The 23,197-nt window shown below is 42.3% G+C and overlaps 4 protein-coding genes across 7 annotated transcripts; 2 read left to right on the forward strand and 2 right to left on the reverse strand.

Moving 5' to 3' along the window:
• The first annotated feature begins 7,581 nt into the window (after nucleotides 1-7,581).
• On the forward strand, nucleotides 7,582-12,824 carry LOC135680597 (wall-associated receptor kinase-like 14). 2 transcript variants are annotated; one of them, XM_065194636.1, is made up of 4 exons: nucleotides 7,582-8,623; nucleotides 9,358-9,414; nucleotides 9,691-10,836; nucleotides 10,931-12,824. In XM_065194636.1, exons 1-4 carry the CDS (start codon nucleotides 7,813-7,815, stop codon nucleotides 10,933-10,935), a joined length of 2,019 nt encoding a protein of 672 aa, XP_065050708.1. In that variant the 5' UTR covers nucleotides 7,582-7,812; the 3' UTR covers nucleotides 10,936-12,824. The 2 variants fall into 2 exon arrangements, with proteins under 2 accessions (XP_065050708.1, XP_065050707.1); XM_065194635.1 differs by having other exon boundaries at nucleotides 9,691-12,824.
• Nucleotides 9,516-12,560, reverse strand: LOC135680598 (allene oxide synthase 1, chloroplastic-like). The gene has a single exon (XM_065194637.1). It carries the CDS (start codon nucleotides 12,558-12,560, stop codon nucleotides 11,031-11,033), a length of 1,530 nt encoding a protein of 509 aa, XP_065050709.1. The 3' UTR covers nucleotides 9,516-11,030.
• A 345-nt stretch (nucleotides 12,825-13,169) lies between the features above and the next one.
• Nucleotides 13,170-17,943, reverse strand: LOC103993989 (probable hexosyltransferase MUCI70). The gene is made up of 6 exons (XM_009414238.3): nucleotides 17,505-17,943; nucleotides 16,834-17,048; nucleotides 16,407-16,583; nucleotides 16,173-16,328; nucleotides 14,942-15,218; nucleotides 13,170-13,524 (listed from the first exon to the last, which is right to left on the reverse strand). Exons 1-6 carry the CDS (start codon nucleotides 17,842-17,844, stop codon nucleotides 13,286-13,288), a joined length of 1,404 nt encoding a protein of 467 aa, XP_009412513.2. The 5' UTR covers nucleotides 17,845-17,943; the 3' UTR covers nucleotides 13,170-13,285.
• A 274-nt stretch (nucleotides 17,944-18,217) lies between these two features.
• Nucleotides 18,218-22,815, forward strand: LOC135680601 (uncharacterized). Of its 3 annotated transcripts, none has more exons than XR_010515485.1 (4): nucleotides 18,218-18,434; nucleotides 22,188-22,269; nucleotides 22,374-22,489; nucleotides 22,632-22,815. XR_010515485.1 is itself a non-coding variant. In XM_065194640.1 (2 exons), exons 1-2 carry the CDS (start codon nucleotides 18,283-18,285, stop codon nucleotides 22,264-22,266), a joined length of 231 nt encoding a protein of 76 aa, XP_065050712.1. In that variant the 5' UTR covers nucleotides 18,220-18,282; the 3' UTR covers nucleotides 22,267-22,518. The 3 variants fall into 3 exon arrangements, 1 of the variants encoding a protein (XP_065050712.1); XR_010515486.1 differs by having other exon boundaries at nucleotides 22,380-22,489; XM_065194640.1 differs by lacking the exon at nucleotides 22,632-22,815 and having other exon boundaries at nucleotides 18,220-18,434; nucleotides 22,188-22,518.
• The last annotated feature ends 382 nt before the right edge of the window (nucleotides 22,816-23,197 follow it).

The raw sequence follows: 23,197 nt of genomic DNA on the forward strand, positions 1-23,197 counted from the left end.
AAACATATTAAGCGGAAAAGCGAATAAGATAAACTGATTCAACTAAAAGGGTGATTCATATCATTTTCTAGCTCCATATTATGGAGGGCAAACAGCTAGAAAATAAACCGACACCTGTAATCTTGTGTCACATATTCTTGCTTTCCTTGCATATTGAGAAGCAGAGTATGATTTAGACTCTACTATTACTGCCATCTTTGTGCCTCATCTTCTAACACAAACTTCACTAACCTAAAATTGATCATCGGACTTGCACAGAGCCTTGTGTTATAACTCGAAGTTCTATATCTCAGAGGCTTCAACATGCAGAGAGTAGCATGTGTGGTATTCGCACATAATAGCCGCCACGAGAGGATGTACCAATAAACTAATCCAGACGGAAGATCCTTGGATATTACATAGTACATGGGCCTTGCCATCTGTACCAAAATAAGGATCATGATCAGGTCATATGGACAATATTCAGTGTGTGTCAAGAAAACTGGACCAGTGTATACTTGTAAGAATTAGAGGATGTAAGAATCAGATCATGATTAGATCATAGTACATGTGGATGAACTTCTCACTGCAAGGGCCCAATTTCTGACAGAAAAATTGTTAAAGAGATACAGAAAACGTTTGCTGCACGCTCAGAAATTGCGTTGATACACATACATGAAGTCTATTAAACATTCAGGACAATGATAGACAAAGGCAAAGAAGTGTATATAACCTGCAGGGTTTGCTCAGCAAGATGCCTAAGCTCCCGCCTCCGGCTTTCTACCTCATCAATCATCTCCCTACAAGCAGGTTTATTTTAGTACCATGAAATTATTCAAGAAAGTACAAAGATCAATTGCTGCTGGTATTTAACTCACATCAGAAGAACATCAACACATATTTCTGAGACATGAAAGTACAAGCCAGACTGATTCATATGGAAACAGCAATCAGCAAACTGATACAGAAGCAGTGAACCAAAGAACACTAGCAGGAAATGGTAGAAAAAATAATTACTCTAAATGTGAACAACAAATGCAAGCGACGGGCGTAAATAAAATCTGATATTTTTTAGTTGGGACAACAAACGCAAAATTGACAAGACAATAAAAGAAATGAAAGCGGCAAGAACACAAAAATCCACCAAGTTAGGGCAGAAAGAACGCAAGCGGCGGTGGAAGAGATAACCGTGATTCATGCTTCAGTGTGAGCTCCCAAAGTCGTAAGGCCTTCCGCCACACCGCTAACTTTCCCACTTCGAAGCCGGGAGGCACCCCCGGTAGCGATGGGCGAAGGCCACCGCCAAGATCGGGACGCGGACCCGGCTGCTCTGAGCCATGAGATTCAAGATCAGGGTTTGGATTCGGCTGAAACTGTCGCGGCCTCCAAACCGCTCTCATCTCCGCTGGCACGGGGTATCTCGGCGTCGATGGGCGAAAACCACGGCCAAGATTGGGACGCGGAGGCGGCTGCGCCAAGCCATGGGATTCAAGACCAAGGTTTGGATTCGGCCGAAACTGTTGCGGCCTACAAGCCGCTCTTCCCTCCGTCGGCAGAGTGTCTCTCGGCGGGGATGGGTGAACCCCACGGCCAAGTTCATCATTAAATCCAAGATGAAGGTTTGGGATCGGGGTTCGGAATGGGAAGGGAAGGTAGGGATAAGGCTTAAAACGCTGCAGCAACGACGCCGCTTCCCACTCCGCCTTCTTCCTCGCCAGCGCGGCGCCTTCAAGCGAAAATGGGCGAGGGCGAAGACCGCGGACCGGAGGGCGCCGCGCCCGGGGATTGGGGTTGGGGTCCGGCGGTGGGCAGTCGGTGCCGGGCTCCGCGTCGGAGACTGCGGCGCGCCCCATCTCTTCCTCCTTGAGAGCCACGACAGGGCGGGAGATCGTCTGATGGACTATTTTACCCTCGTCAATCTTGGTAATGCTATGGTCCTCGAGCTCATGTTCTCGAGGAGGAATCTTGAAATGTCGGTGGGCCGTTTCGTCCTCAGGGAAATATGCGGGCTCTTTAAATAGCTAAGGGGGGGAATTCGATAAGATGCGTCGGATTGGCTTTAAGATCCGTGGGTATCCCATGATAGGCCAAGGTGGTGGTTCTATTCGCCCGGTCCGGCTCGACCGCGCATCGACCGGTCTTCGGTTCCGATGAACCCGACCGAGGCACAAATAGGCAGCAATATTTAGGTAATTCGATAAGTTCAGATTTAAATATTATAAAATTTATAAGGGTATTATTTATTATTACATGATAACGAAAAAGTAAATATTCAAATCGAATTTAAGTAATTATAAAATCAATTATACCTAAAATAAATATTAATCATGATGATATACCGTATTTACTTATCAAAAATTCGTCTTGTAAAATTATTATCGAAGATTAATTCTTCGCTTTCGACGATTATCAAAAACTTCCAGTACGCAAACTTTAGAAACTCTCTTTAAGCACTCTATCAATGTAGTTCTTATAAGATCGCTTGTCGAACCTAATTGACTTCTAAGATCAACTCGAGAGTGGCTATGATAGAATCCAACATTGACTCAGAATTATTGATATCTCATTCTATAGGAATATATCTTAACGAAAACCTCATCCAATAAATTTTGAGAATATTAATTAGTTTTATTGATTAACACTTAAACCATTTACATCCTCATCGTTTATTATTTGAAAAAAAAGAAAGAAAAGTCAATAACCCATAATCATTTCAAACAAAATACACTTTAAGAAAACTAAAATTGAGTATTTTCTCCCACCGATATTATTTCAATTCTGATAAATACTATTTTCTTACTTTATTCAGTCCGGAAAAATCGATAAAAGTGAAACAAATGATCAGAGTAGAAAATGATAATAGAAAAAAAGGAAGACAATTTTGCATATTGTCTGTGTTCTCTTTTTTTTTTTCCTAACAGTAAAGATGTTAAAGATATGAATGATGATAATTAGTGTGTGTATTGTTGTTCATGTAACCTTTCATTTCCATATGCACAAGAAAGCTTATATTTGCATCTGTGTTCTGCAGACTGTTCAGCAATCATGGAAGAGTTCAAACTTTAGGAAATCTTCAAGAAGGTGACAAAAAGCTTTCATAAGCTAATCATCCACTTCTTTCTGCACAAGAAACATGCTGAGTGTGATGTGATGTGATGATGCAGATGGGCCCATAGTTCATGATTATATAGTCTTTCTTTTGCTGACCTGAAGTAGATGGTAAGTTCTTCCATGGGAGGAGGAAGATGAAGGTGAAAGTTATACATTATTTTTATTCGTTTTCTTTTGCTATAAATGGTGAGTTTTTCTTTTGATTTAGTTGATGATGGTCCAAATATTTAAATTAGTTTAGATTCATTGGAATGTATATAAATCATATAATTCATCAAATCTTTAATAGATCATTCTTTTAAATAATAATGAATAATTTTTAATTATTAAGATAATTTGAATCTAATCATGATTTGTATCGAATATATCACAAGTAGATATAAAATGAGGGTGTTATATCAAATTATATTAAAGGTCATACTTGATAAGTTATTTTCGATGCTTAAGTTAGCAAATCAATTTGGACGATTCAATTTAATATCAAATCTTAAAAAAGTTAAATCAAATGCCTAGTGACAATATACTTGAGGACTTTTATAATACGATAAATGAACATGAGAATAAGAAACAAAATATAATTAAATATTTGACACAATAATTACATAAGTTATTCGATCATAATTACTCATTTAATAGTGCATCCAATCGAGATATTATGAGGTTATTATCAACTCCTATATGGTTCCAAATGTCACTAGCTCGAAGATTCAAAGCTAAAAATTAAATAATTAACTATAGTATGTTTCATGACTTTCTTGTCAAAGATAATGATTGAATAGATAACTCAATTTGATTTCTTTGACGATTTTCTTGTCAAAGATAATAATTCAATAATTTCGATCGACTAAACTAACTTTTAATTATTCGACGTGCAAGATAATTTGAATCTAATTATGATTTTTATCAAACATATCACAAGTAGATATAAAATGGGGGTGTTGAATCTACGCGTATGGATCTTATAAAATTATATTAAGGGCCGTGCTTGATAAGTTATTTTCGATGCTTAAGTTAACAAATCAATTTGGGCGATTCAATTTAATATCAAATCTCAAAAAAGTTAAATCAAATGCCTAATGACAATATACTTGAGGACTTTTATAATATGATAAATGAACATGAGAATAAGAAACAAAATATAATTAAATATTTGACACAATAATTAGATAAGTAATTCGATCATAATTACTCATATAATGGTGCATCAGATATTATGGGGTCATTATCAACTCCTATATGGTTCCAAATGTCACTATAAAGCTCGAAGATTCAAAGCTAAAAATTAAATAATTAACTATAGTATGTTTCATGACTTGTCAAAGATAATGATTCAATAGACAACTCAATTTGATTTCTTTGACGACTTTCTTGATAATGATTCAATAGATAACTCAATTTGATTTCGATCGACTAAACTAATTTTGAGATCATGTTAGAACATAATTTATTAAGATCAAAGCTAAGCTTGCCAACAACAAAATCCTAAATGTTTAAGTTACCAATTCTTTGTGGCTTAAACACAAAGCAAGATGATACCAATCCTAGCTTGTCTCATATAACAATGACAAGGTGGGTTTGGTGTCCTCCCATTGATATTAGCTTTAATCTAATTAACTCATACAAAGGTTAGAACATGTGGGACATGTCCCAATTCATGCTTGTTGAATAGAGTAATATTAGATTACGATCACAGGATCTTCTTTTATGCTTTCTTAGTCCTTTTTAATCTATTAATAATTGGAGTTGGTCAAGTCATCCCCCCATGCTTGCCCTAATGATAGGAGGAGGTAGAGCTCTTGACCAAGAGAGCCCTAGTGATTCATTGCTGATGATATAAATACTAAGGAATCTAGGCTTAGCTAGGGTGGTGAATTCAAACATAAACCAATCTAATTCAGGCAAATAAATCAGGATTTTATTATGCGTAGCACATTACTTGTATTATTTATTTATAATGTCAAACTTGATTGGTCGATCGTCGATTTTTAGCACGCATAAAAATTAATGATTCGTTCAACGTAAAGATAATTTTGGACATAGAGAAATTATCCTATATATAGTTTGAATTATCAAAAAATATTTACTTTTTATTTATATTTTGGGTATCATCATGGTTTATGATTGACACCTACTTCAAATCGACACGTAAAGATGCATTGTATTGTAATGAGCTAACAAAAAAAATTAGCTAAGTTTATGATAGAAATGATGTTATTGAACATGTGAATCTCATTGTATAATTAGCTAATAATTAGGTCTACCATGTTTTTTGTGCAAAGAAGTGTGATTAATTTGGAGTAGAGATTCCAATAAAACCAAAAAATGCATAAACATGTGTGTTTTGGATGTGTAATCTCCATGGAACTTGAAGACCACGAAGCTCGTTAAATCATCCTTATCGGTTTAGGAGTCTTAGTTAAAATAAGAATCATCGTAAATCCTTTATAAATAAGGAGCTAATGTATTACTCGATATAACGACATGAAAAGATAGATAGGTCAACAAATCAAAAAAATCAAAAAAATATAAATTATAATTATAAATAAAGATTGTAAATTTGAAGGGTCTCTATTCTTCTCTCCTATATTTTCCAATGATTCGAAGACAAAAATAAAAGGTGGAAAAAATAAAGCCAACTTTGAATTATCAAAAAAATATTTATTTTTTATTTAGATATATTCTGATATGATAAAGTAAATTTGGTTGTGTATAATCAAAGTTTCATATGTGATCGACTCTTTCGAGTATTTTATACGTTAACGACGCCGGTGTTATGGCCGAAGATTGTGATCCTTGAGATGTCAACCCAAATTATGTGAGTATTTTACCGCTATACTCCATTGAAACGAAGCTTAATGGATGCATTATATAAGCTAAATTCTTAATCTACCAAGCTAATACGCCACCATCGATTCTTGTATATGCTATGGGCGAAGCACAAGTCCTCAACTTGCGTGCCGTATCCGTCACCTGTACACAAGTACTTCGTCGTCTTCGGTGTACCATTTCTATTCGTCCGTACTCGTCGAGTCGATGTCACCGATGGCTTCTTCGAACACGGCGGCAAATGTTTTCCCGTTCAAACTATGCTATGCGTGTGAGAATAGAAGAAGGAAAATGATGGTTTTGTTGGAATTTAATGATAGAGCACAAATAAGAAATACAAAAAGGCTATAAGATATCGCTTCTTTTTTTCTTTTTTTTTTTGAAGAAAAGATCGACGAATAATCGATTTTGTCTAATAAGAAAATTTAGATCTTAGACATCTAATTTTAATTTAGATGTCTATTGATAAGGCATGTTTTGCCCCGCGGACACATGATGCCATACGTAACAACAGAACTCGTACCCCAAGACACTGTTCGACATGTCTGATCCCGACAATCTCGGGATGACAACGCCTTGCACACCAGGTCGGAATACGTACTAATGTCGTGTTGTGTCCATCACGCCAATCCACGTACGACTGACTCTCTCACGCTAGTATAAAGACCTCTATCCTAGCTTCCAAAAAAGGAGGAGGAGAAAAGTAATTCCGCCCACAACTGACTTAGTCGTCGGAGGGGCCAAAGTCGGGAATCGCCCGACGAAGGCCTTTTTTACAGGGAAGCGGTCACCCCCGAGCCATGAGCGCCTCGACTTGAAAATCACCATTCAGTGAACGAGGGCGAGCTGTCACCTATCTCGGGAACAGAGAGATGCAGCTCGACGCAGACGATGCTCAGACCAAGAAACTTTAACCAACACCCCGTCGCGAAGGCCCGACCTATCTCGGCATCCAACTTAGCCGACAGAGAACTCCTGACATCGACCCGTGAACCTAGCCATGCTGACTCATCATTCACGGCATATTTGTTCGTCGCATATAAGTGATGAAAAGAATAGAAGATAAGAACAATTATTGAAGAAGCTTGAAGAGGTGAAGCTTCGCTTTTCTGACTGCTCTATGATACAATGATGAAAATAATAGAATATAAGAATAATTATTAAAGAAGTTTTATTGAAGAAGTGAAGAAATTTTATCGAAGAAATAAAAAATACTTCAATACATTAACATGTTCCTCTCCTATTTAGTGATTAACGCTTTGTTTGATGTATGCGTGCCATCACATATAATTCACACATATAATTCCCCCATTTCATATAACCATATTTACGTGTACATTTACTAGTTTTGTAGCGTTCAGACTAAGAAAACGATGGGAAGGTGATGGCCGACGACGACGACGACAAGCAAGCGCGTGAGCGAGAACATCAAACATTCACCGGTGGAGGAACTCTGCCTCTGACGTATTGACTTCATCAAGAAGGATCAGCAGAAGGGGGCCCCATCATCTCACCTGTGTTCATCATCTGTTTCTTCCCATCAATGGGCGGGACCATGCTTTCCTCCCCTCCCCCATTATGAGACGACGTTGGAGATTAGGGTAAACCCTGTGCTCCATGGATGCAGCTTTAGCGAGTGGCCACTATTAATGACGCCGTTGACTGTCATGCAACACTCCATCATCACATTCAATGACCGCAGCATTTCTTATTGTTCTCAGCGTGGAAGAACAGGAGGCCTTGTCATCATCCATTCCCGGTCTTGATCGGCTCCATCCTTAACCCACAATTCACGCCTCCCCTCGTCACCCTCTCGATACATATCTCGAAAGGAAGAGCCAGTGTTTCTGCTGCTGTGCCGGCAACCAGAACGGCGACCTCTTCCATGCGCCATTAATGACGTATAAAGCTCGCCATCGACTCCCGTCGCTGGGTTTTGCCTCCTTCGGCTGCTCCATGATGACCCACTCGTCCCATCAAACCCATGCTGTGTTTCTCTTCTTTGCGCTTTCGTTGCTGTGTGTCGCTACAGGCGCTGCTGGGTGCAACCGGACCTGCGGCTCCGGCCCTGCCGTCCCCTACCCCTTCGGCTTCTCCGCCGGGTGTCCGATTCGTCTTAACTGCTCCCAAGACGGCGCGAGATTCCTCGGCGAGTTTCGCGTTCGGAACATCACAACCGACGCCGTGCACTTGGACGTGCCGCCGGTCTGCGACCGCTTCATCCACCGCGCCACCGCCGGGCTCTTCGGGGCCAACTACGCCATGACGGCGAGCAACGCGCTTTTCCTTCGCAACTGCACGTCCAAAACCGGATCCGAGTGTAGCATCTCCACCGATATCATCGCCAAGCGGATGAAGCTGACCAGCTGCGGGCCCAAGGACGACGACATCAGCTGCTACTCCAGCGGGAGGACGGACGGGTTCCTATCCGACGCCAACTTCACGGCAGCCGCCACTCACTGCCGGCTCCTGTACACCTCGGTGAGGTACGGCGAGGACGCCTCCTCCGACCAACCGTCGCTCGTATTCGGGTCCGCGGAGATCGGGTGGTGGCTCAACGGGGAGTGCCGGTGCGCGGCCAACGCCACCTGCAAGCGCGTGGACGTGCCGGTCGACCCCCAGAGTAGCTCCAAGAAAGGGTTCAGGTGCAGCTGCCACGAGGGGTTCATCGGCGACGGCTTCGCCGAGGGCGAGCGTTGCCGGAGAGGTTAGTCCCATGTCCTCCTCAGCCATCACCCGGTCCCCCATGCTCGTCTTCTCATCGACGAGCAGTTCTCATGCTAGATTATGCGACCCAACATGATCTCATTAGGTAGCCGGATTTGCTCGATGCTCAAATCCAACGCCAGGTGGTGGCGGTCGACGAAACATAGCTTTCGGAAGATGGTCCCCGAGAAGGTGGCGGTCGCCGGAGTCTTCCGCTATTGACAGGAAACCATGTTGCCGATGATTACGTAGTTGGATTGGTTTTCGTTGCTTGTGATCATTAAGTTCTAAGAAGAAGACAACTTTCGGTGATAGGATAGGGGCCTCCAATAGTGGTAGTGACGGAGACACGGAAAGAAGCGACACTGATAAGAGTACTGCCGCCTGATGAAACCATAAGATGTCAACCATACGAATGTCATTGGAGATCTGAAATCATGGCATACAAGAAAATAGCTTAGCTGGCTTGATGTTTGGTGGTCCGTCCAATCGTGGCAATTCAGCAGGTTAATAATGAGGCATGTATGTATGATTTATAGTTCGTAGGAAGATGATGGATGGAGCCTTCCCATCCATGGATGGGCCAATAATTCATGCTTTGAGATCGGCACACATTGCTTTGAGATCCGCACATGATATTAGTTTCGAATTAAGATATGATTTCGATCTTAAATTGCTAGTTGATAAGAGTAGAAAGATTAGATTGTTGATTCTCTCTTTTTGACTCTTGAGCAGATGCTGCAGCATCGATAAGCTCCGTTCCCGGTGGCAAAGCTGGTGCTATTGTTGGAGGTAAGAGCTTTCTTGCATTAATGCTTCATAGGGATCATGATGGAATTTTTAGCAATGCCCAAATACATGATGATATCACACTATACTAAGAGCAAACAGTCTGATGGATCATAACAAAATGAACATAAAGTATTATTAATTTGAATGAAATCATGGCTAATAGGCAAAACACAATTGAAGTATCAGTGCATATATATAAAGCTAGTTCAGTGTGGCTTACAGTGTCAGTGGCAGCGTTCGCCCACAACTCATGCTGGCTCTGCTCTGGCATCGCAGGGGCCGTGGCTGGAGCCGCTCTTTCTCTTGGCTTGGCACTGCTCTGCTACCTCGTCAGACGCCGGGGGATCGTCTCCCAAGTGGAGGAATCCGGCACCCGACGCCTGCTCGACGAGACATCCTGCACCGTCGCCGTCTACTCCCACAAGGAGGTCGAACGTGCCACCGGCAACTTCTCCGATGCGTACAAGCTCGGTGCCGGCGCCTACGCCACCGTGTACATGGGACGGTTCTCCAACACCGGCCTCGTCGCCATCAAGAGGCTCAAACACCCTGACACCGACAACATCGAACATGTTATCAACGAGATCAAGCTCGTCTCCTCCGTCAGCCACCCCAACCTCGTCCACCTCTTGGGCTGCTGCATCGACAGCGGCGAGCACATACTGGTCTACGAGTTCATGCCCAACGGCACCCTGTCGCAGCACCTCCACCGCGAGCGGGGCAACGGCCTGTCATGGTCCGCCCGGGTCTCCATCGCCACCGAGACCGCCAGGGCCATCGCGTACCTCCACACCGCGGTGCACCCGCCCATCTACCACCGGGACATCAAGTCCAGCAACATCCTGTTGGACTACGACCTTCGGCCCAAGCTGGCGGACTTCGGACTCTCGAGGGTCGGCATCGTGGAGTCGTCCCACATCTCGACCGCGCCGCAGGGGACGCCGGGCTACGTCGACCCGCAGTACCACCAGAACTTCCACCTCTCGGACAAGAGCGACGTGTACAGCTACGGAGTGGTGCTGGTGGAGATGATCACGGCGATGAAGGTGGTGGACTTCCGTCGTGCGGCGAGCGAGGTGAACCTGGCGTCGCTCGCGGCCGACAAGATCGGGAAGGGGCTGGTGGAGGACATCGTAGACCCGATTATCAAAGAGAATTGGAACGGTCAGACCAGGGCTTCGGTGCAGAAGGTGGCGGAGCTCGCTTTCCGGTGCCTGGCGTTCCACAGGGACGCGAGGCCGTCGATGGCGGAGGTCGCAGAAGAGCTGGAAAAGATCATGATGGAGGAGTGTAGCCCAGCTCAACCTGAAGGATCGGAGGAGCAACATGATGAGCCACAGAGTAGGAGGTCGGCGGCGGAGAGCGTAGTGGTGGAGAAACCCCAGGCAGTGTCCCCAGTTTCAGTGCAGGATCAATGGACCAGTGAGCGTAGCTCTTCTCCTTGTTCCTCCTCCTCTGTTGCCTCCTCGAGAAATCTTAATCGTTGAATCTAATGTGCAGTAGAATTCCTTTGTAGGCTAAAAGCTGTTGATACTTTGCATCGAGTACAACCAAGTTTTCCTTACTATTCTTGTAACTGAAGTGTTTGCCGAAATGGTATGCCGATTACGCATCCTTCAAAAGGTGGCTCTTTTGAGTGAGGTGAGCTTCACCAAGGAGCCGAGCGGCGACGCACCAACCTCGATCTCGAAGGAGTCGTAGCGCAGGAAGAGCTCCACCACCAGCAATCGCGCCACTGTCACCACGAAGTCCTTCCCGGCGCACTGCTTGTTCTCCGTGGTCGGTCCCTCCGTCTCCGGCCCGTTAGACCACAGCACGTGACGCAGCAGCGCCGCCCCCTCGGCTCCCACGAATCGGTCCGCCACGAACTCCTCCGCACGCTCGAACACCCGTGGGTCCCTCGTCGCAAACGGCTGGTACCCGAACAGCACCTCCCCAGCACGCACCTCGAACCGGCCGTCGTGGCTCGCCACCACCATGTCCCGCTTCGCCCGCCCGTACTGCAGAGGCATGGGGGGTTCCACCCGCAGCGCCTCGTACACCACCGACCGAGTCAGCGGCATCGCCGCCTCCACCGCCCGCACCATCACCTCCCCGTTGCCCGTCCCACGCACCGCCGACCGGACCTCCTCCGCGATCCGACCGTGGAGTCGCGCCCCGGCCCGGCCGATCGACTTGATCAGGGTCGGGAACAGGATCTTCATGCCGCTGAAGGCGTTGAAGCAGGTGGCGAACATGACGTTGTGGAGCGCCTCCTCCCTCGAGACCCCGAACCGCTTCGCCTCGTCCAGGAACGGCCCAGCTGACTCGCGAAAGAAATCGGTGAGCCGGTCGTAGTCGGCCCGGACCAGCGCCGGCGGGAGGCGGAAGGAGTGGAGGAGGAAGTCCTCGAGGTAGGGTGGGAGACCGAGCTTCAGCAGAGGCCCAAGCTGGAACAGAACCCACTTGTTGATCAACCCGGGGCCGTCTAGGCCCAGCCTTGAGCCAGCCGGATCTGTTCCGAAGAAGCACCGCACCAGGAAGTCGAATGCTGCTCGGTCATTGGCGGCGCTGAAATCCGCCTTCCCCTCCCTCGCGATCTCCGCCTCCATCGCCTCGAACAGGGACCCAAAGCTTCGGCGGAACTCGGGGACGACGGCGTGGCGGCGGGAGCCGAGGAGGAAAAAGAGTAGGCGCTTGAGCTGGGCGTGGTTGGGCTCGGCGGGGTCGAGGTAGGGAAGGACGCGGAAGCCGCCTGTGAGCTCGGTGGAGGGCATGAAGGTCCCGGTGAAGAGGTCGCGCTTCTCGACGAGGGAGGTGTCGAAGAGGACGGGGAAGCTGGCGGCGTCGAGGAGGGCCACAACACGGGGGTCCGGCGCCACGAAGGGGCCCGGGGGCACGTTGACTCGGAACACGGTGGAGCCGTAGCGGCGGATGCGGGACCTGAAAAACTGGTCGCGGCCCTCGAAGTAGAAGTAGGCCAGCCGGTCGCAAAGCGGGCCGAGGAAGGGGAGGCCGTAATCGCCGGGAATCTTCCGCAGCGGAAGATCAGCGGAGGCGGAGGATGAGACCCCGATCGATGCAGGACGCCGGTGGGCGCCGCTGCGGGATCGACTCGGGGAAATAGGTGTTCCAGACGAAAGGATTAACGAAGCAGAAGAGGCCATCGTCTGCCTTCGAAGGAGAAGCGGTCGTCGTTGTCGTTGCCAGTCGAGTTGATCTCTCGGCTAAATAATAATAATAATAATAATAATAATATCTGTTATTTTATAATATATTTTAAAAATATTTATATATATTTGTGAGACTGAAATGCCAGTCTTTTATATTGCTGTTAGGTGATCTCCTACTAGTAAATTGGCATATGATAAAAGAGTTCTTCTCCCTGTAAGATTACTTGAGGCATAAGAAAACTCATCTTGATTGTTCCATGTATGGACTTAGAGCTACTCCTACCACAAAATTTACCCATAAAATACAAGATTTACTACACTGTTTGATGCTTAGCTTCTTCAGCTTCTTACAAAGAAACACAGAATCAGCACCTTTTCAGTTCATTCTTCAACAAACATCACCAGTAATTGAGCTTGATGTGGTGAATTTTGATTGGCTGAGTTTGAGAGACAGCCACATTCAACAAGATTTCTTAGTCAGACTCTTACAGTAAATGCAGATCTACTGCAGGAAGCACAACACATTGCTTGTAGCTGGAATCACTATTATGCACTATCAATCACCATAATTTCAGAAGACAAACCATTCTGACAAACCAAAGGTGAGGAAGGGTAACAAGAAAACTCCACCCAATGTGAATCACATCTTCGGTATCAGTAGATGCACATACCTGAAAATGAGTTAGAAATGTGCTTGGCCTATGTCAGTTTCCGAGGGTTTAACTAGTTAGCCTTACAAGAGGTTTCACCTTGCGCTGGTGGCCGATACTGTTTACAAGATCTTTTCTGGTACAGACAGGAAACATATTTACTCTGGTCATATTTAGACGTCTCAACACATAGGGGAAACTAAGCTGATCCCTTGATGTGAAACGAACCACCTCGTTGAACCAGAGGCACATGAAAAGATTTGTCGACGCGGTATGCTCCCTCACTATCACTGATGCCTCAGCTAGAGCTGCAGAACAATACAAACATCAGCTCCGACAACTTACTCCCTGATACAAAGTGATTGTTAGTTTCAAAATGATATGTGGCTTATTCACATGCATTCCTCAGCCAATAAAGGAAGGCCAGATGAGTAGCTGAGTTTTTGCAATTATGTTGTCAGGTTAACGACAGGAACTTTGTTTTTTACTATTACTTGTTCAATTTTGCTCTGCATAAGTTTTTTGTTCAATTAGATCCCTATACATTGGACTGTTGCATACCGATTGTCACTCTGCTGTTACACTAGTTCAAGGTGCACCACCAAATGACTGGATTAGAGTACCTCAATTAGTGTTGTTATAACTAGTCACCTGCCTTTGACATATCACATCAGTCCCTTGTTCCTCTTCTTTATCTGATCTTCTTTTTCCTACTCATCACTCCTTTTGATCTCCTTTCTTCTCATACATAAAGGGTCCCCATAATTGATGAAAATAAGTGGGTCTATTCTCCCCTGCCGCTCTTTGCAACTGGAGGGAACATGTTCGTCCCACGGAGACAGGAGAGGCGAGAGGGCTGCAGCCCTTCTCTTATCCTACTTTGACCATCAAAGAGGAGGCTGAAGCCTCTATCTTCTCTCCTGTTGCTGGTGTTGATTGAGTAGTACTGATGGCGGCAGCCTCTAGCTGGAGGTGGTTTGGATCCCTTCCATTTTCTTCTTTCCTTGATTCTTTTTCTCCCTTTTAAGGGACTGTGATTCCTAGGTTGGTGATGATGAGTGGGGATTAGACAATTGGAGTGGCTGGAAGGAGGAGTTGGCGTTGGAGAGGGAAAGGCTTGAGCACCAAGGCAGTAGCCAGTTGGCGATGAAGAGGCTGAGAGGAGGCACTGTTGATCATGGCAATGGAGAGAAGAAAAGATGGAAGGAATGATCAAATTTTACATAGGATTAAGGAAACAGCAGGCTGCATCGTAACAAATAATATCTAGCAGCAAGTAACAGCAGCACTTGCCATGCATGCAATACCAACAAAGGAGGGACCAATCTTGTAATGCATGCAATACCAATGGCCTAATCTATAGGGATGTAAATGAACAAAAACTTGTCAAAGAACGAAACTAAATATAAGTAAATGGTATGGGAATCACTATTGTCACCAACTTTTAAGGTCACAGGAAAATCAAATGCTACCACGAATCATTCAATCGTTATGTAGCTCCTTCTTAGATAAAATTTCTAATCTAGTTTGCACGATAATGCAGTACAAAACCAAATCCTAAAATGGTTAGCAGCATATGTGATTTAATCAATAGCAGCATATCTTATCACAACCTATGCTGCTTATGACGGCCTATACGAACAAGCAAAACATGTAGATGATTAATTTGCCCTCTATGAAAAATTGCAATGTGTATCCACCAAATAAGTAAGATCATGTGCAAACCTTTCTTTCCATTGAACCTCTTGTCATCAGGAATAGCATCCATCCGATACTGATTTAATTGCATCTCCACTTCTTCTGGCGTGGCTTTGTGTTTCTTAACGACAGCCTTTCCTTCATCATATAGGCTACTTCGTGCTCCATGTTCAGAAATAGCAAGTACAGAATTAGTACGCCAAAGTAGAGCTTCAATCACACCTATTGGATCTCTTCGAAACTGAGATTTCGAGTCCACCCAAATTGAAAACCTTGCTTCAGGAAAAAGGCGATGGCTCAACATCTGAAGAGGAAAACATATCATGTAAAATGATAAAGTTGCTGACAGTTGAATCCTAGCAAGTGATAATTGAATCTGAAGACAGAAAATACATCTGACCCACAAAATTGTAACAGTAAATGCAATAAATTGTTGAACAAACTGATGAGATGTTGCAATATATAGCCAGATATGATGATGGAAAACTTTACACCATTGTTTCAAGGAAAAAAAAGAATAGTGTCAACTTAAAATTAAAGCAATGAGTATGAGAAAGATTGATAACTCAATGATCATCTTATCAATAAATAAGTTTCTATACCATATGTTATAACAATGAAACTTGAAAGAAAAATATATTTATGCTTGACTGAAAGACCACAAAAACCTCGTCAAAGCATTCTTGAAAAAAATCAGATAACATATTAGCAGTAGGACATAAGACAGAAGGTCAAGTTTTCAAATCTCGCCCGTGCTACTCGGTATAGACCCATATTTACTAGTTTGATCATGTACCATAGTACCATACCAGTCCACTAGGTTATGAAAACTGCACCGGACCGAGATTTAATTCCTTGAAAAAGTTAAAATCGATCGGGAATGATGATGATCATTAGAGCTTCCTGACTGATTTTTTTTGGAGGATATTAAAATGAAAAGTAATGTCAAACTTGCATAAATAACAAAATTTTGTTACTTAGGGGAGAGTTTAAGACCATAAAATCCAGGAATTAAACCAAGTTTTCATTTGAGAGTGAACACTAAAATCTCAGTTTCAGAATCAACTCATCTTAAATACATAATGTCATAAAGTTTTCACTGAAATTCTAATTTGCTTCTAAAATGAAAAATCTTATAATCAGACAATAATTGATAGAATGATGGAAAGATAATGAAAACAAAATCAAACAACTGAAATAAGGAATTTACAAACAGTGCATAGATATCAAATTAATTTTACAAACTCAACAACTTTACCTTGGGTATTTTCCCATTCAACCGCTGATCTGAGAAAGGAAGATCCTTCACAACCACAACATGCCATTTATCGATCATGTGGTCCTCACCAATTACCTTTCCTTCCCTCTCCTGAGTTGACTGAGTGATTTCATCCCAGAATGCCACGTAGCAAACCTGCATCATAATCATAGCTATTTATGGAATTGAGCAGAGAATTCCTGTAGAGTCTACAAGCACACTTATAACTGGAACCTTTTCAAGTGATGCCTCTGTCATTCCAATAGGTTGGTACAGATCATCCCCACCTCCAAATGCACATGTAGAGACAACTACTTTGCAAGTTCGCATGAAACTTCTGTCATCATCAGAAATTTTAAATCCTCCATTTTCACTGTAAAAGCCGCAATGCACCACAGCAGTTTCATTCGCCTGATGTGAGACATATGTGCACAAAATAAACATGATAGAATTTATTTAACCTGGGAGAAGAATATAATCAAAATACATTGCACAGTTATTAATATATTCATATTATATTTTAGGTACCCAATAATAGCTCAATAATACTTTCACAAAAAAAGAAACCGAAAAGGAAATTTATAGATGAATAACTGTGCAGAACAGAATCCTCTACAAGCACATTTTTGGCAATTAATATTATCCAAGAGCAGAGCAGGACCTTGAAACTTTCTTCTCTTTCGTGAAGAGTTTGGTATCCGGTGAACAAATTAAATCTTGTAGCTTCTTCGTTCTGAGTAATTGTGTATTGTTCTCCGGAATGCTGGTCACTAGAATCTGATCTGTATAACACTCTCTTGGCAGGGAAGTTGGATTCTGCGGATACTGGAAACTCTAAATTCTCTAATTTTTCAGGACTAAGGATCTTAAGGCAGTCTGTCAAATCAAGAGAAACAGTTTATCAATAAAAGATACTGCTTTATATTTTACTGTTTTCTAATAATAAACACCATTTCCACCCACAATTTCAGAAATCAAACACAATTATCAGTATGATAAAACATATTCCTTTGGTAAGGGATTTATGATTTGTTTCTACAGAATCATGTTTTTATTCATTGTGCACAATTCCGGTATTTCTACGATCCAATTATATGTCAAAGAGGGATAAAGTTACTACTTTTCCACATTGGGGAACAATTTGTCATCGATTGACATGAAAGCAACAAATTTGAGGCTCATTGCAAGACCAAATTTTTAAAAGCTGTCTTCCAGAACCGAAAAATTATCTCATTGCAAGAGTTTCCTCCCCTATTTCGAGTGATTATGACAGAAAAACCAAATGTAACCTAAGTATATCATATATGAAAGAAGAAAATCGAGGCATCTTACGCTCCCTAACGCCATGGACGACTCTGGTGGTGGGATCGAGCCGGTTCAGGTTCTTCAGCGATTCCACCTTCGCGGAAGCAGCCAGATTGTCTCCGACCTCGTCAGGAAGCTTCCGCCCCAACCGCGAGCTCTCGAGGAGGAGCAGGGCGACCGCAGGTAGGAACAGAAGCACAGGCCACCACCGCATCGCGACCCTCATCGCCCACCGGAGGAGCTCGCGCCGTCCCCGAAGCCCCGGCTTCTTGCGCTTCGGGCGGACGCGGACCCGCATCCTCCCGGTGACCTCGTCGTCGTCGGAGACGGATATGGAGATGGTGTTCAACATTGAGGACGAGGACATCGGCGTGAGAGAGAGAGAGAGAGAGAGATCGGACACGAATCCCTTCTTCTTTTCTTCGCTGCGCTTAGAGAGAGGAGGAAGAAGCTCCGATGCGTTGCTTGTTCCGCCATCGAGTTCCTCTTAACGGCCACATATAACCGGTTTGATCAACCTAAGTAACGGCGTAAAGCAACCGATTTAAACCATCGTATCACTAATCTGCTTGTTATAATTCTGGCGACATAATCCTACCAGAGGCTAATCGACACGAATCCAAATTGGTTGATGTCGAACCCCTGTAAATGGAGTCGGGTTTGTAGGAAGTTGCGGGTCGGACGGGATCAGAAACGGATCCAAAACGAAGCCGTTCTGCTCTTGTTTTCGGAACCGGTCGGAGTAAGTTAGGGTTATTGTTACGCTTCTTCTCTGTTTCTGTTGGCCTCGAGGGGGAAGAAGAGGATGGCGCTGACCAACTTCATCGTGACGGTCGTGGGGGTGACGGCGGCCGTGCTCCTCCTCCGCAGCGACGTCAAGCAGTCCGCCGCCATCTTTCGCCGCAACGTCCGCCACATCCGCCAGTGGCTCGAAGAAGAGTCCGCCTCCGCCGCCAAGTAAACAAAAACAACTTCTGGAATTTAATTCGAATTGTTACTTTGCATCAATTTCTTCTTATTATATCGAATAATCGAGTTGCTTCTGCTCTCCCGTTGAATATTGAGGTGATGCCCTGGGGAAATTTCTGCGGTAACATACACTTATAGTCCAAGCTGTGCGAGGATCATCTTGGATTTCATGGTGTCACAACTTACTCATATAGATCAATATAGGATAAACTCTTAAACGTGGCACGATGTATATATATTGAGTCAAACTCTTTTACTCGTATGATTTCTAGTGCAGCATCTCTTATATGAGATAGCAAAACGATCAACCTGAGCACTGCGGTATTTTCTTAATGAAATAAGTAAAAAAACGAAAAATAAAATTCGTGGTATATTTCTTGTTTATTTACCTGCTAAATGGCTATTTGGGCGTTGTGTTTGATATCTTGCAGTTCGTATCTTTAAAAGGGGCCTTAGTTATTGAGTACTCATCGACACCTTTTAAGCATACAATGTATGGTTTTTGAGTGACAGGCACCATGGATGCTCAATATAAGATCTCGAATCTGAAAAAAAAAATATATTATGTTTGAGACATTGAAATGGACAGATCTGTTAGCTATTTAATGCCCTCATTAGTGCTTCTACTGTCTTTATTTCGAACTGTCTCAAGAAATCTTCATTAGAGACTAAACTAAAATAATACATTAATTAAAACCTTTAAAATATACGATGTCTTGGTTTTCTTATGTCTTTCTCGGACATCACTGTTTGTTGTTATTGTTGTAGTTTCCTTATATCCTAGTTATTAGATAAGAAATTCTAGCACTTCCATTGGCAATTTATGAAACATAAACGAATGTTGTCAGAATAGTGCAATTATTAGGGCATTGAGGGTCATTTTAAGGATGGTTTAAGTACTTGCATTTTACTGCTAAAGAATTTGGAATTTTTTCCTGGAAATATTGTCATCATATGACCCATTACCCAGATCCTAGAAGGTAGATAAAGTCATCATATTTTAATTATGGCCCATCCATGGGGTGGGCTGAGGTGGAATCCTAGCATTTATGTCCATGAGTTGCTTATGTTCCTACACGTTTCCTGATTGATTCTGTGATTTGTTTACATTACTAATATTTTGGAGTGAAATATTCTTATTAAAAAATATTATAAGGCATCACAATTTATGAACTACGTTAATTTATTTCAGGGGGAATAACAAAGGTTGGCCACTTAAGGTAGTGAATGTAGAACTAATGAAGGGATTTTGGGAGCATATGGCTGCTTGACATGCACCATTACTAGTTTGATTGACCACAAACTTGGGTTATCGATGTAATATTGTTGTTACCCTTCGAGACCTTTTTCTTCTGTTGGGCCAGTTTAGGTAATTAGCCAGGGAGTACTTTATTTTGAAGGGTGGGTTCACTAGAGTCTCAGCCTCTCCTGATGCAAATTGAGACGAAGGAAACAAGCGTCGGAGTTACTTAGACATTTCATGGTGCACTGCCAAGCTGTAATGGTGATGAACCAAAATCAGTGGCTAATGGAAAATTTGCATATTTGCATCTATGCATTAGTTCATTTGCGGACTAGCTCTGGAACCGATGCTGGTAACAAAAAACTTGGTACAGACTATACATCTGAAAGTGCCTGTCTTTTGTAAAAAAGATAATATCGTATGTGGAGTTTTTTGGTTTAAGTAAATATAATGAACTAACGCACACGATATTTACGTATTGGTCATGCAAGAGTGGCTTAATGTGTTTACTCTATTTTACTTTCTTATAAATGATTTTATGTTTCCACAGATGATTCTATATTACTAATCAATGTAATTTTCAGATGACCTATTTTTCTGGTTAGTTTTAGCTTCCAGGTATTTCTAATGGTTTTTAGCCAGCAAAATTTCAAGATCTAAGTGAAACTTATTTGCAGTATGATCTGGACTTTAATAACATATGATATCTTATTGGTTGAGTAGTGCATCTATTTGCTCATTAAAATTCTAATGACTAAATGAAGCTATTATTCCAAGTAATTAGAATTTTTTGTTTAACTTATGCTTTTGATCATCTTGTTCCTTGTGGATTTAAATTCTTGAATTTTCAAAAGGATACTAAGTATTAAAATTAATAGAGATTATTTTTATCATTTTTATTCCAACTAATAGTTTTAGTATAATAAAATATTTGCAGGAAAAAATGTTCTGAACAGCAAAGCATATATTTTCTGTCTTATATGTAGGTGGCTAATTTTATGTGACTGTTCTATCTTCTCCTGGTATTTTTTTTTATTCAAGGCATTTGTTTTGTGGTAATTTATGTTATTCACATCTGTGAAACTGGACACTAAGAAGTTGTCTGATGTTTTATGCTTTACTATCTTGAATTAAAACAGTAAACAAGTTCAGTTTAGGGATTTGAAAGAGGCAATTTTTCAATTACTCTAATCACTCAACAAGCTCGTTGCTCTAACATTCATCCATTGTAAGTCCTGTTACATCTAGTGTTCTTTCTACTCAAACACTTGTTAACATAAGAAGAGCCCTTTGTTGGTACCCAATAGTTTTACTCGTGGGGCTTGTTTAGAGAACTTCACTGCATACCATTTCTCATAAAGCTGGATTAACTTCGCTCTGGTTTGTTATGTAGGTTTTATGGTTTTCATCCCTAGAGGTTTATAATGCAAGGATCGTTGAGTATAAACACATGGGGACATTAGTGTCATCTCAGTATTTGACTTGATTGTATGTTGGACAACTTGTGTTATCTGTCCTTCGCCAAATATATTCTTGTTAATCTAGAATCTGGATGTCCGACATGGAGGATGATTCGGATCCAATCGTGGCCCTTTCCCAAGTTCGTCACACAAATGGATTTAGTATTGAGAGCACCAAATCACCAAACCATGATCATGCAAAACTGCGCTGAGGGCATGCTCGTCAAAGCCCCTCTAATGCTTAAGTGTGCAAATGGATTGGAGGATTCGGTCAAGTTCTAAAAGTGAATCATAATCTCTAGAGGTGGCGTATCTAGGGTTTTTGTAGTGCAGTAAATGACCGTGAAACTCGGAGATGTGATTAGATATTGGGGGTTGTTACGTGTATCATTTGGTCATGAATTCGCCGAATCTGGGAATCACAGGATTATGTTATGTTGTTCACTTGCCCAGCCATGTTGCCTACTTAGCAGATGACGTGTGATCCAAATGTCATTTGTTGAGGTGTCGACAACCTGCCCAGCGTGATCTTCCCATATCATTGCTAACTATGATTGTTCCATGATGGTTGTTTGTCACGAAATCTATTTTAGCTTTAGCCAAGAAACGATGAGTCATGATTTAACTAGACCTGTGTAGAAGTGTGAACTGATGAAGATCTGAAGGTATTGCTAGTAGCCAGAAAAGGGTTGTTTGCCACATTATGTTTTGGGCCATGATCCATAAAGAAGTTACGATTGATCTCTTGCAATCTTTTTATTTATGCCTATAACATACAAAACTGGTTTTGGGCCTATGATAAAAGTACTTGTTTCAAATTTGCCATCAGATACTCTGCTATACAAATAAGGGTGGAGTATCTTCACTTCTTTTCAAAATATTATTCTCTTGCAGTAACTTTGCAGAATTTTAAAGAAGCCAACAACCGCTTGCATCTTTTGTCATGATGTTGGTGTTCTTAGTGTTGCTTGATGCTCAATGTTTTGTGTTAAAACTTTGATAGTTAAAAACCTTTTTTTAAACTCTCATCGATTACAGATCTGTGGAGCGATCGGCACCCAAGGAGTTGGATTCTCAGGCTCCAAGGAAAGAGATTCACAAGGATGAGAAGCACTAGAATGTGAGGAAGGGCGTTTGACATGTTTTCCTTGTTTTACCAATGATGTTAGGTTTTCTTTAAATAATGGTTCTTTATCTAAGACACTTTATTTTTGTTCTTTTGAGGGTAAGGATAATGAACCAACTTTCCACTGCAAAGAACATATCCGCTAATATGTTTGTGTAGCGTAGACTATCATCAAGCAACTATCACTGTAACTGTATATACCCTTGGAAAGAAGGTAAATATGAAGTCAGTTCCTTTATTTCACTCGCATTTATTACATCTAATAATAATTGTATTACCTTCTTGACTTGTATTTTTCCGATTCTTACTTGTTATCTCATTATATTTACTCCCAATGCCTTTTCTTTCTTTTACAGGTCTTAATATGAAAAGATTTTAGGCGTGATGAAATGCATGGGCGAAAAGTGAACATAAAACGGATGAATCGGGGAAGTTAGTTTGCCGTGGACGGCATTCGCCCCACGTGGCAGCAGCGATTTAAATCCTGCTGTTGTAAGCTTACGTGGACGAAATTTCAGAAAAATCAACATCTTTCATAAATTTTGAATGGCTACAAACTATCAAACCTGACTTAAGAATTGACTTTCCTACTCGACTGCTTCCAAATCAAACTATAAAGGTCATCCAAACTCAGCCGTTTTTAATGGCTAAAATTCGATTCAAAAATACAAGACATCTAAATACATAAAACATTCTCGTTATTGTTATCTTCTTTTCCATTCACTATTCCTTCCCTTACATATTTGGGCGTCAAAAGAGAAATTATTTTTTTTCTAATATTATATTAGATACCCCAAAATACCTACAGACTTCGAGCCAATTTGTATTTGCCCGTCTCGCCCAAAACGTAACGAGGCTCGTCCTCGAATCGTTTTCGACCTACTCTGCATTCTCCACCCAGTGAGATCATTGTGGGCCCCAT

Source organism: Musa acuminata, chromosome BXJ1-8, assembly GCF_036884655.1.
Source record: "Musa acuminata AAA Group cultivar baxijiao chromosome BXJ1-8, Cavendish_Baxijiao_AAA, whole genome shotgun sequence".
Taxonomy (NCBI): domain Eukaryota; kingdom Viridiplantae; phylum Streptophyta; class Magnoliopsida; order Zingiberales; family Musaceae; genus Musa; species Musa acuminata.